Genomic DNA, 13,246 nt, shown 5'->3' with positions numbered 1-13,246 from the left:
TTTAAGCAGGTGTGTAAAGTAGATAAATATTTAAACCTAACTTTACAAAGTTACACTTTCTTATCTAAATTAATACTTGGGTTTTCCCCAGATTCATTGTAAGTTCTATATGTCCAGGTAACTCATTTCCCACATTCTTTAATAAAAGAACTGGATAGAGGAGAGCCTAATAAAGTGTTTCCTTAACAATCACAGTTTCCTTCTTTAACAGTTCACACTGTTTAATAGTAGTTGCCCAGTAAATTATGCTCATTAGAAAGCTAATAATTTTTGTTGAAAGCATGTAATTGTAGCATGCAATAGTATAATACGTTTATGGTTTGTTTTCTTTTTGTAGAACACAAAGTAATTATAGTGGGACTGGATAATGCAGGGAAAACCACCATTCTTTATCAATTGTAAGTATAGATAACTAATAGTGTGTGTTATGTTCTTGAAATTTTGTTTTTATAATTAATAAAGGTGCCATTCTTGTAATAGAATGGAAGAGCTTTAGCATTCAATTTTCATATTTTACCAAACATAAAATTTATTTAAAAAACAAGTAAAAGAAACTGCTTTATGCTTCCTAAATAAACACTCATTAATTTGTGGCTTTGAAAGAATGAATAATGTTAAGCTAAAAGAAATAAAGCACATATACTGGTGGGGTGAGGCGATAAAGTGGATTATTCTCACACTGCGATTCATGTAAACAGATGGATTTCTCCCAGAAGTTTCCATTTTCCTAAGAACTCTGGAGTTGTTTAACACAACCAGGTTTGTCTTAAGTGATGACAGTTCAAAATACCACATTAGTTAACTTGCAAAAAGAGAGGCTTGAAACTTTTGGGGAAACACATTAATACTCATTCTTAATGAAATTTCAGCAGCCCATCGGTCCACTTATCTAAGGACTTTCTGTTATTCTTTTTAAGTGCCAATGAAATGATCCTTTCAGTGCCAGGGAAGTAGCTCTCTGTATCCCAAACATTTTAACAAATGGTTATGAAACACTTTGCACTATTCTAAGGTCTTACCTCCTCCCCCCATGTCATGCACTGAAAGTCCCATCAGTCTAGGGACTTGGTTGTAGCTTGTCTAGCTTATACAAGGTCCCAGTTCTGTCTCTTGCACTATAAAAGAATAAAAAGTGCACCCATCTGTAGCTTACCAGAAATAATAGTTTAACTAATATATTACATATTTTTCAGCTAGTTAACTAAAAAGCTATTACTTGTGATTTGTTGTTTCAGAGTTAAATAGCATTTTTATTCATTGGCGGTTATGTGTTTTAATAGGAATTAGCCTTTAAACATCAAACTTAAAATATTTCAGAAAAGCTACTTTGATGTAAGAATTTTGTACAAACTTCAAAATTATACATAGCACCTAAGAAAGTTGTAAGCCTTTTCCAGCGTAGTATTTGACATATTATATATGGGTTGAATGAATAAATTGATGTACCTTAATGATTGATATATCACAAATTATAGGATTATCAGTATTCATGAAATAGATTTACAATTTATTTTATGTATTTTGTTTTGTTTTGTTTTTGGTGTGGTCCTGAGGGGCCCATTGCTACCCCATAGGTTTAGTTTTTGCTCAAGGCTAGCTCATTACCATTTAAGCCACATTTCCACTTCAGGCTTTTCAACTAGTTAATTGGAGGTAAGAGTCTCATAGGCTTTCTTGTCCAACCTGGCTTTGAACCTTGATCCTCAGATCTCAGCCTCCTGATTAGCTAGGATTATAGGTATGAGCCCCTACTGCTGAGCCTGATCTTATATTTTTAAGACTATAACTTAATAAACCTGAGCTAACTTTTATGTCTAGAAACAGTCTCAACTTTCTCCCATAGGTACTTTAAAAAATATTGCATAGCCTAACTCAGTGGGTGCTACTTTGCAAACAATGATGTTACTGTATAGAAATTGGCTTCTCATACTGGTGCATTGGCTCGCATCCAACTGATAATAAGACTTGGTGGCATTGGAATTTTTTCCCATAAAATCAAAAAAATTACACTGTTTGGAGCCAGGCACTGGTGGATAATGCCTGTAATCTCAGCTACTCAGGAGGCTGAGCTCTAAAGATCATGGTTCACAGCCAGCCTAAGCAGAAAAGTTCCTGAGACTCTTTTTTCCATGTGAAGCCCCCAAAAAGCTGGTAGTGGAGCTGTGATTAAAATGATAGAGTGCTACCCTTAGCTAATACAGCTCAGGGATACCATCCAGACCCTGAGTTCAAGCCCCAAGACCAACACATACACACACACACACATACAAAAACTTTCAAGAATTATTCTTTCTCTCAATCTTTATTTGCACAAAACAATTCCCAAGTTTCTGTTTTTCATACTTATGATTATTATTATTGGTACAAATAAGGAAGGTTGATTTATCTAAAAATATAGAGATTAAATATGCTTTGGGTTTTCAAGATTTACAAAGAATTTTTAATGGTGTCTTTCTTTCCGCAGCTTGATGAATGAAGTGGTTCATACTTCTCCAACCATAGGAAGCAATGTAGAAGAAATAGTTGTAAAGAACACTCATTTTCTTATGTGGGATATTGGTGGTCAGGAGTCACTACGATCATCTTGGAATACTTATTACTCAAACACAGAGGTATGCCAGAATTATTTTTGTAGAGAATTTTAAAAGACCAAAGAAAAACACACAAAATAACTAGGGTACTGTAAATAAGATACATACATTGACAGTTGTCTTCTTCTTAAGATCCTTTTTTGTAAGGAGTTATGACTTTCCAATAAGAAAAGGCAGAAGTTTTTAGGAGCTTTATTGACTCAATGTGGAGTGTTAACCCAAGCTTATACACATAGTACTGTCAATCTCCAAGTTAGAGAAATTGTGTAACTTTTTCCAGGATCTCACAACTTTACAGATGGGTCTGAAGTGTAATTTAACATAATATTTTCAAATCACATGAAATGAACATTCGGATTTTTGAGATATATTTTAATAACCAAAAATAATGTGCCCAGGTACTGGTGGCTCACAGTTGTAATCTCTAGCTACTCAAGAGGCTGAGATCTGAGGATTATGTTTCTTTCAAACCAGCCTGGGCAAGAAAGTTCATGAAACTCTTACCTCTATGTGGCTCAAGTGGTAAAGTGCTAGCCTTGAACAAAAAAAGCTAGGGAAAATACCCAGGCCCTGAGTTCAAGGCTCCAGGATGGGCACACACATACACAAAGAATTTACAGGCCACCCCAGAGGTATCTTATTTATTTTGTTATTCTGTTAGTTCTGAACCAACCTAAGAAAACAATTTCAGTTACTTTCTAGTTGTACTTCTATTTCTACTGTAGACACTTTGAAAAAAATAAAATTTTCAAGTTACCTTCAAGTAGTTGTTCAAAGGAGTTTCAATTCTACATGTCAGTTTATGAATACAGTGCTTCTTGATCAATGTCACCTCTTCCATCATTTTCCCTCATCTCCCCCAACACTGCCAAACCTCAAGTTAACTGGTTTCATGTTCACATAATATCTTGAATGTCATGACTTTTTTTTCCTCACCCATCCTCTCTCCATTTGTTTTCCCTCCCTCCCCTGGATACAGGCATATTTTTTAAGATCATGTAGTGCTGTTGAGAGTTTATCTTGACAGTATTAGTATACAATTAATATCTCTCTTACTTTTCTTGGCAAAGAGGTACACTTAACTATCTGTGTTGTTTGAAAATGAAACCATTTAAAGATTGGAGTTGGGGGAGGGTGTAATACAATTTCTGTGAAAAAGTTGCTTTGTAAATAAAAAAATATATTCTAGATTTGTATGATAATAGCATATATATTTATACATATATATTCTAAAGAATTAAATGAACTGAAGGGAAAATCACAGATATTTAACACTTGTTATAGGATTTAATTATTTTATTTGGGTATGAGGATAGAGACGGATGAAGTTGGTAAGCAGATACTATAGTTATAGGTTACCTTACCTTGTGCAATAAAAAAAAATACTGAAGATAGAGATGTAATAAAATGATGCAGGAATACATTTCAGCATAGGAGTTAATTAGCACAGATTCTGCTTTTGAAACTCAACTCTGTGAGAAAAGCATTTATCTTTGATGAATAGGCCAGAGGTAATTCTAGCTGTTCCATGTGTTTAAATTGCGGAAGCTGGAGAAGACTCTGAAACTCTAGTCTGGGTCCACAAAGAAATGCATTATTATTAATGCCATTTGCATTAAAAGTTATTTTATTACTCCAAAGAATGCATTTGTTATTATAACTCACCAGTGTGTCACATAGCCTTTGCAATATTAGGTTCCACATAGAGATCTTATCTGTGTTGCATTTCACTAATTACTGTTTGTCCTTGTCATCTTTAATTTTCATGATTTATTCCTTTGTGGTGACCTCTAAGAGCTAACACAAAGCTTTTTCCCAATATTTGGTCCATACTTCTTTTGCCCTATTTTTTTCTCTTCTCCTTTATCCTTTTCACAGTGCTTCTTGGTTGATATTTATATTAATCCAGTTGTCTTTCCCTAATCCAGTCCTTCCTGTCTTAATTTTTATCAGTACACTCTATGTGGTCTTTAGCTTTTTTTGTTCATTTGCTTCTTACTGTGTACGCCAGGCAGGTCTCAAACTAATGATCCTCCTATTTTCCTCCTCCTGGGAGTTGGGATTGAAAGTGTTCACCACCACAACCTTCTACATTCTTTAATTTTTTTTTTAAAAAAAACAGTTTCTTCTGCATTGAGTATTTCCGATGTCATTCTCACTCTCCATAATTTTACTTACTAAAGTTGCTTTCATTTTATTTCATTTTACTTATGTTCTCTTCCCTTTTTCTAATCTCACTTGCATCTTCCTTTAGTATATTCATTCCAGTGTATATAATTCAGCACACTATAGCACATTTTTCTTGATCTTATTTTATTGTTGATACTCTCTTTTTAAAATTCCTTTACATAAAAATAGTTTTCTTTTTCTTTCATACTAGTTTTTCTTTTTAATAGGCAGGAGACTCTTACACATATTGATAGCGTGGTAAATGATGGCAAGTACTTGATGTTTTAGTGAAGGAGAGCTATTTAAATTTCATCTTAAAAATGATGAAAGAGTACTACTTATCAATATTTATATTTTGTAGTTAGACTTATTTGTAATACCTTTACTCTTTTTATTTCTCACATGTAAGAATAAACCTTATATTGCATAGAATTGTCTATTTATGCAGCAACTATTTAGGCAGGTATAAACTGTAATTTTGTTATTAATATTTGTATTTTCGTGCTTGGTTTATTTCACCTCTCTGGGATGAAAAAGCATACATGTTTTATAATAATGATGATGCCATGTAAAAAAACTGCTTATATCACTTGAGTAATTTTGCAGAAAACTTTAAACAGCCCACTCAATTTTCTCTTTGTTTTTAAATTGTCTTTTAGTTCATCATTCTTGTTGTTGATAGCATTGACAGAGAACGACTAGCTATTACAAAAGAAGAATTATACAGAATGTTGGCTCATGAGGTAAATTTTAAAAGCAAATCTTTAAAAGAATAATGGTTGGTAAAGCTTTCTGTCTGTTGGTTTTGCTTTTTTTTAACCAGGATTAAGATGAGACAATGTTGATTATTTCATCATTAGCAAACTTTGTTGTTGAAATTGTAAGTCATGAATATATATATATATATATAAATCACTACTAACTATAAATATTTTTTTCAAGGTTAAAACTACTTTTTGCTGTAAAAACTTTTGATAAGATGAGGTCCTAAAAAACAAAATTTATATGTCTCTCCCCAATTGTTCATAATAACTAAAAATCCTTTACTACTAATTTTAGATCACTTATTTCTAAATATCTTCAATAAGTCCCCAACCCCCACACACACAAAAAAATTCCTTACATAGCAGAACACACTCTTATATTTGGTAATGTACAAAATCCTTATGATAGTTTTCTAACCAGACCACTTTTCTTCTGTCTCAGAGGTATCTAGTATCTTAGATATCTAGTATCTAGTGTCCTGTTTTCCTGCGCACATTTTATAATTTCATTACATTTTCTTTTTCTTTTTTTTTTTTTTTAAATTTTTGCCGAACTCTGGGCCTAGGCACTGTCCCTCAGCTCTTCAGCTCAAGGCTAGCCCTCTGCCACTACAGTGCCACTTCCAGCTTTTTCTGCTTATGTGGTGCTGAGGAATCGAACCCAGGGCCTCATGCATGCAAGGCAAGCACTCTACCACTGAGCCACCTTCCCAGCCCTCATTACATTTTCATTCATCTAAATTACACAGATGTGGAATCTGTATTCCATGTTCCCTAAACTTTATATGTTGTTTTATGCATATGATATTTTATATAATTTGTACTTTTATTCACAAGATTGATATTTAGCCAGGTTAATACATGCAACACATTTCTCTTAATGATGATAAAGTATCTTACTGTATGAATATAACACAATCAATATAGATTTTTGCTTTCATTTATTTGTGCTGATAATCATTTAGCTTATTTCTAATGTTTTGGTACAGTAAACATCAATCAATTAGCTTAAGTTTTACAAACACAAATACATAATAGATATCACCCACTTCCCATATTTTTCTTTACATGTTATAGAACTCAGGGCTAGAAATGTGATTCCATGGTCAAATGATTGTCAATTTGTTCCCTAGCACTGCAGTTCTGTAGTATATTACCTTTTAAAATATAATTCATTTAATTTTAGACTGATATTTAAAATTCAGTTGTAGCCAGGCACTGGTGGCTCACACCTATAATCCTAGGTACTCAGGAGGCTGAGATCTGAGGATCATGGTTCAAAGCCAGCCCAGGCAAGAAAGTCCATGAGGCTCTTATCTCCAGTTAACCACCAGTAAACTGGAAGTGATGTTTTAAGAGTGCTTATCTTGAGCTGAAGAGCTCAGGGACAGCGCCCAGGCCCAGAGTTCAAGCTCCATGACCCACCAAGAAAAATCACTTTTGTTTTCTTTTTGTTTTGACCCCTTTAGCCCCCAAACTAGAAATTTTCAATCATCTGGTTACTCTAACGTCTTATTAGAGTGAGTCAACTAATTTTCTCGAAATTATTTTTTATTTCAATAAAATTCTAAAGTAGGAACATCATATGCTAATTGTCCATCTGAGTTTTTACCCTCCTTCGTCCTTATGTAAGTCTGTCATATCATAGTTCACACCTTAGCAATATTTTGTATTGATTGCAGGATTTAAGGAAGGCTGCAGTCCTTATATTTGCAAATAAACAGGATATGAAAGGGTGTATGACAGCAGCGGAAATCTCTAAATACCTCACCCTTAGTTCAATTAAGGATCACCCGTGGCACATTCAGTCCTGCTGTGCTTTGACAGGAGAAGGGTAAGTGTTCATCAGCTGGAGGGAGGCATGCCCTCTTTGAGATTTCTCTCAATTACTTGCAAAAGTGTATTTTTGGACCTTTTTACATGTCATTTCTCAACCTTAGATCATTTAAATAATTTGCCAATTTAATGTTTAACCACAAAAGGCAATAAAGTTTTTGCAATTCAATTTTTTTTCTGTGTGTGTGTGTGCACCTGCACACATCTGTGTATCCTGGTATTAAGGCTTGAACTCAGGGTCTGGGCATTGTCCCTCAGCATTTTTCATTCAAAGCTAAGCATCTCAAGGTCTTTATACCTAGGCTGAACCATAATTGGGCTCCCTTACTTGATTTTTTCATCCAAGGCTGGTACCCACTCTACCACTTGACTCACAGCTCTACTTCTGCCTTTTACTGGACAATTAGAGATAAAAGTCTTGTGGACTTTACTGCCTAAGCTGGCTATGAACCATGATACTCATATCTCTGCCTCCTGAGTAGCTAGGATTACAGATATTATAGTCACCAGCACCTAAGAGTTTGAAGAAGCAGACATTTGCAGTCTCTGACAAAACTGCCAAAGCTCTATTGTAAAAAGGAAACTCAGGCAATTGGCCACATTCCTAAGATGATTAAGATCATTTTGCTTAAGTAACGCTTCCATTAAAATTTTTACTCATTATAGTATTTCTTGGCTGTTGTCACTAAGTTATCCAAATAATGATTGTAAACTATAGGTAAGACTTGCAAATTGTATTTTCAGTTTTGAAGTAGAAAGACTTTTATTTTTTAAAATACTTCTATCTTTTGTGTAGGTTATGCCAAGGTCTGGAGTGGATGACATCCCGGATTGGAGTGAGATAACTTTTTGTCCTAAAAAAAGACTGCTCTATTTATTCTGTGACATGAACATTTTTCCTAGTACTTTTGGCTGCTGAGGCAGCAGCATGTTTAATTTATAACAACACAAACCTCTATAAGCAACACTTGAATCAAGTGCAGCTGAACTGGAACATAAAAGCTGTTTTCTAACTTTTTTTTTAATGCACTAATCTTCAGTTGGATGAAAATAATGTGTAACTGTTTTCAGCAACAGGATTCTGCTTATTCTAATTACTCAGTGATTGCCTTGTTTAAAAAAAAGTTTGTCATATGTTTAGTGTTTTCTGAACTATTGTTATATATAATCTTTGTGCCCAATTTCTTTCAATTCTTGGCCACCACTCCTTCCTTCTCAGATAGTTACTGATTTTACAGAAGTGGTAGATTTGTAAATTTCTCCAGCACTGAATTCTGTAAGTCATTTTAATCTTTTGAGCAGATTTTATCAGAACTAAAAATGCCTTCTTAGAAGATACATATAAGGAAGATTAAACATCATGAATATTCACCTTTAAATTTCCCTCATACTATTGCTTGTCATGGAGTAATTTTAAGTTTACTGTTTGCATAGAAATTATGTAGGCTCGTTACTTACTTGAAGAAATTAAGGGTTTTTTTTGTTTTTTGGGGTTTATTTTTGCCTACAACATTTGATAAAAATAATCAAGGTAAAGTATTTATTTGAAAGCCCAGCTTCAGTGGTAAATATTGTTGGATGCATCTAGTATTTTAAGCGTGTCAGATTATTTAATGTATATGTAACAGTTACTAGAGCATACCAGCACTAAAATTTAAATGTGACACTTGGAGCATACTTCACTAACAATTTACAAACAACTTTTGTCATCTGCAAAAATTTTGACTGTTTTATTTTCAGGAGGTACCACATCTGCTAAAAACAGCTAAAGCAGAAATGTGAGCAGTGCTTTTTATGAAAATGGCATTTCTACCACCACTAGCATATTACACCACGGGCTTTCATTACATTTGCTTGAGAATTTTGTGTAATAGACTACAAAGGCTTGATGTCTCTGTCATTATACTTCATGTTCTAAAATATTATAGGAAATTGCTAAATTTAACTTTAGGTTTTTAGGGTCTACTATGAGCCTCAGTTAATTTTGTTTTACAAATTATAAATGAAAAGTTAAATTTAAATGGAGGAGCAGTAATTATTATTTTGGGGGGGGGTTCCGGTCATGGGGCCTAAACTCTGGGCCTGGGCGCTGTCCCTCAGCTCTTCAGCTCAAGGCTAGCGCTCTACCACTTGAGCCACAGCGCCACTTCCAGCTTTTTTCTTTTTGTTTATGTGGTGCTGAGGAATCGAACCCAGGGCCTTATGCATGCAAGGCAAGCACTCTACCACTGAGCCATCTTCCTAGCCCCTTGAAGGAGCAGTAATTATTCATCAAAAGTTTATTGGATAGCATTAAGAGGTTTCAAGGCAGTTAGCTAATATAATAAACAGTACTACATAAGAGGGAAGTACAAATACTGTAATTTCAATCCTGTTTATTTCAAATGTGTGATTTTGCTGTAATGAAAGGGGTAAAATTCTGAGAGAATAAGATTTCATTTTTGCAGTATTTTTTTATTTGAATCAAAAATAAGATTCAGTATTTTATAACATTATCAATATTCCTGCTCAGAAGTGGTATTTTAATTGTAATGTTTTGTATTGTAAGTTGACTTAAATTTTGCTGTTTTCAGGCACACTGAAAACAGTTGACTGTATTTAATTGAATTAATGTAATTGAACTTGGTTACATTTTTCTGATTTTTACTTAGTTGGTAGCACCTTTGACCTGGAAAAAAAATGGCCAGAGAAACATTTTCTGAACTTTAGAAAACCACTGTTTAACTTTGTTTTGTACCCTTTTCTTAGAGACTCTGTACCAAGTAGTGGATGAGTTTAATTTTGTTTTGTACTTAATATAACCATAATCAAGAGTGGGAGAGGAAAACAGATATAAATCAATGGATGCTTGATGGTGTGTGTGTGTGACTGATGAGGGCGGGGACTTAAGAAAATATCATTTTACCTAAAGCACACTTTGCCTAAACTTTGCTTTGATATATTGTTTACCATAAGTTCCATGGGTAAATCTCATAAAGCTGTCCTGAGGAAAAACATACTACTCTTATGAAATAATTGTCTGCCTTCTTGTATCAAATAAGATTGGGTAGTTTAATTTTCTTCTGTCAGATTATACAGTTATTTTTTTAATATTGCCATATCAGCATTATATTAAAAGTGTTTTTAATAGTTGATTGTATTTTGTCAAACAGCTACTAGTATAAAGTCAAATTTACTGTTGTTAAGGTACAATTTATTTTTAAATTCCTTTTTAAAAATCATATTAGTATCAGATTAGAACTTACGTGTGTTAGGTATTTGTTGAAAAAGAAAATGGCATTCAAGTAGGCATTGTGCCAATATTGGGAAAAGTTCAGATTGCAAGTTCATGTAAGATTTTTGTTGTTGTTAGTCGGGAGCTTGAACTCAGGGCCTAGGTGCTGTCCCTGAGCTTTCATGCTCTACCACTTTGAGCCCAGCAGCACTTCCTTTTTCTGATGGTTAGTTGGAGATAAGAGTCTCATGGACTTTCCTGCCCAGGCTGACTTTGAACCATGATCCTCAGATCTCAGCCTCCTGAGTCCTAGGATTATAGACATGAGCCACGTGCACCCAGCAAGACTTTTTAAAAGGTCTTCATCACATATTAAATGTAAAGTAATATAAAACAAATTATCCTTTACTCCAAGAGAATGCCTTGACCAAGCAAGGGTCAGATAGTTAAGCATTGATTTTTATATTTATTGTAGGTCAACCAACTATATATGCTACTGTTGGGTGAAAACACAGTTTGTTATTAGTGCCTTTATTTATGTTTTGAGATAAATTCTTAATTTTGTGCTGTGTCAATTCTTTGAAAGTCAGATTAGCAACTAATTGGCTCAATAAGGGAGTAATTTCTGTTACACCTTCTTTCAGCTCCACATATTGTATAGCAAAAGTAGAAAACAAAGAGTCCACCTCCATTCAGGAGACTATTGTAATTGAAGAATAAATTAAATCTTAACCAAGATCTTGTTGATATATTATAACTAAATTGTAAAAGTGACCTTGCAAATTCAAATATGGTAATTTTCTTAATTCTGAATATATTGCATTCAACTAAACATGAACCCACCATTCTTACTGACACTCAAGAACTTTATTAAAGTAATGGTCCTTTTTTAAAGGACTAAACCAAATATTTGTATTGTTATTATAATTTAATTCTTTACAACCTGAAATAGTAATATATATAAAATTGTTGTGAACTGAAAATTGAATATTTAATTTTTTGGTTTTTGTGTTATTTTTAAAAGTATAATTTTATTCTACTATTCATTAGGTAAAAGACATTTCAATGTTAAAAATTATTTTAAATATTATCACCCTATAGCCATAGTGTTTTGGGGGGAGGTGGAGATGGTTGAGACAGGGTCTCACTGTGGCCTCAGTCTGACCTTCCTCCTACCTCCTCGTGCTGGGGTTGCCAGAGTCATTACGTACAATTTTAACTTTCATTATCTTTAGCATGAAGTGAAGTAATTATTTTCCTATGGAAACAGTGAGTGATATAGGTAATGCTGCAGACAATATTCTCTAAAGAGTTATAATGTCTCCAAGCAAAGAAAATCTTGAAGAAAACAATAAAGGCTTTTCATTTTAAGTCTTTTTGGTGTAGTGTCTTAGGACAACTTGTAGATGGAATTGTTTGTGAAGGGCACTCATTTAATTCCAAACTATGAAAACCATACATTAGTAAATGTACTGGTAAGCTAGGCACCAGTAGCTCATTCCTATAATCCCAACTACTCAGGAGGCATGAGATCTGAGGATCTCCATTAGAAGCTAGCCTGGGCAGATAAATCCATGAAATGCTTATCTCTAGTTACCCAAAGCCAGAACTGGAGGCATGGCTGAAGTGGTAAGGTGCAAGCCATTAATGAAAAAGTGCATACTCACACACATACCAGAGACACATTTAAAAAAAAAAAAAGCAAAGAAAGAGATAAGAAAAGGTATATAGATGACTAGGTTTGCTGGCATTTATGCTTAAGGCTAACGGTATATATATCTTTACTTTTTATCTATGGCTTTAGAACCAAAATGTTCACACCTAATTTCAAGGCTAAAAAAATATTTTACAGTTTTCCAGAGGCAAGATAGTTCAGAAATAGCATGGCATTTGTATCTAGAAAAATATTGTGTTGGATGTGGAAAGAAGTGGGTTTACCCACTTGTTGTCAGTTACCTCTTGACAAAAGACAGTTGTTCCTGGCCTTTCTTTTGTTTTTACCATACTGAGAAACTTGTAAGCAAAGTAGGCCTCTAATTTATTTGGTTTATAATATTTTGAGTTCTGACATAAACTTTATTGGCATTTGATATCTACCACGATTATTATTTTATTTGAATATGACTACCGCCAGGTAGTAAAGGGATGGTATCAATTAGCTGCTGTTCAACTTAATTTGAACTAATGACAATGAACAACAAGAAAACAAGCTAAGTTCCTTACAAAATGATATTAAACTGTTTACCAAGCACTGGTGTGTATTTAAATACTCTTCTAGAAAACCGTACTGTGCTTATTTTCCTGCTTTGCTAATTTGGATAAACTGTTTAGTGTGTTCACTTCATTGCGTTTAGATGCCATCCTGCACTATAATCCACTTGACTTTGCAATTGAAAGTATATTCTACTTCAGAATGCTAGTATTTACAAATGTCTGCACATACCTGAAAATGATTATTTATTTTCAGTTTGTTTCATCTTTATTCAGTTAATATTACTACTAAGATTAAAGCTCAAAATCTCCCACAAAAGTGTATTTTAATAATTCTAAGTGACCAAAGCTAAATAGAGAAAGTCAGTGTAAGAAGGCTTTAATCACCTACTCCCATTTTAAAGTAGTGAGAACATGCTCAGTGCAGTTGCAAAATGTAGATACCTTGGTGAACTCTTTAG

General features: G+C 33.8%; 1 protein-coding gene across 1 annotated transcript; it reads left to right on the top strand.

Moving 5' to 3' along the window:
- The first annotated feature begins 334 nt into the window (after positions 1-334).
- Positions 335-9,407, top strand: Arl5b (ADP-ribosylation factor-like 5B). Its single transcript, XM_013014741.1, has 5 exons — positions 335-398; positions 2,465-2,612; positions 5,420-5,503; positions 7,207-7,358; positions 8,157-9,407. The coding sequence occupies exons 2-5, from the start codon at positions 2,469-2,471 to the stop codon at positions 8,203-8,205; spliced, it is 429 nt and encodes a 142-aa protein (XP_012870195.1). The 5' UTR covers positions 335-398; positions 2,465-2,468; the 3' UTR covers positions 8,206-9,407.
- Positions 9,408-13,246: the final 3,839 nt, after the last annotated feature.

The sequence above is a fragment of the Dipodomys ordii genome, unplaced genomic scaffold (assembly GCF_000151885.1).
Source record: "Dipodomys ordii isolate 6190 unplaced genomic scaffold, Dord_2.0 Scaffold24, whole genome shotgun sequence".
Taxonomy (NCBI): domain Eukaryota; kingdom Metazoa; phylum Chordata; class Mammalia; order Rodentia; family Heteromyidae; genus Dipodomys; species Dipodomys ordii.
The sequence above is the reverse complement of the archived record's forward strand: the minus strand, read 5'-3'. Positions and strand labels throughout refer to the sequence as shown.

Bases quoted from the DNA above. Each gene is read 5' to 3' on its own strand.
- Arl5b (XM_013014741.1), top strand. From the start codon at position 2,469: ATGAATGAAGTGGTTCATACTTCTCCAACCATAGGAAGCAATGTAGAA. The intron at 5,504-7,206 runs GTAAATTTTAAA...TATTGATTGCAG, and splicing joins ACAGAATGTTGGCTCATGAG to GATTTAAGGAAGGCTGCAGT. The intron at 7,359-8,156 runs GTAAGTGTTCAT...TCTTTTGTGTAG, and splicing joins TGTGCTTTGACAGGAGAAGG to GTTATGCCAAGGTCTGGAGT.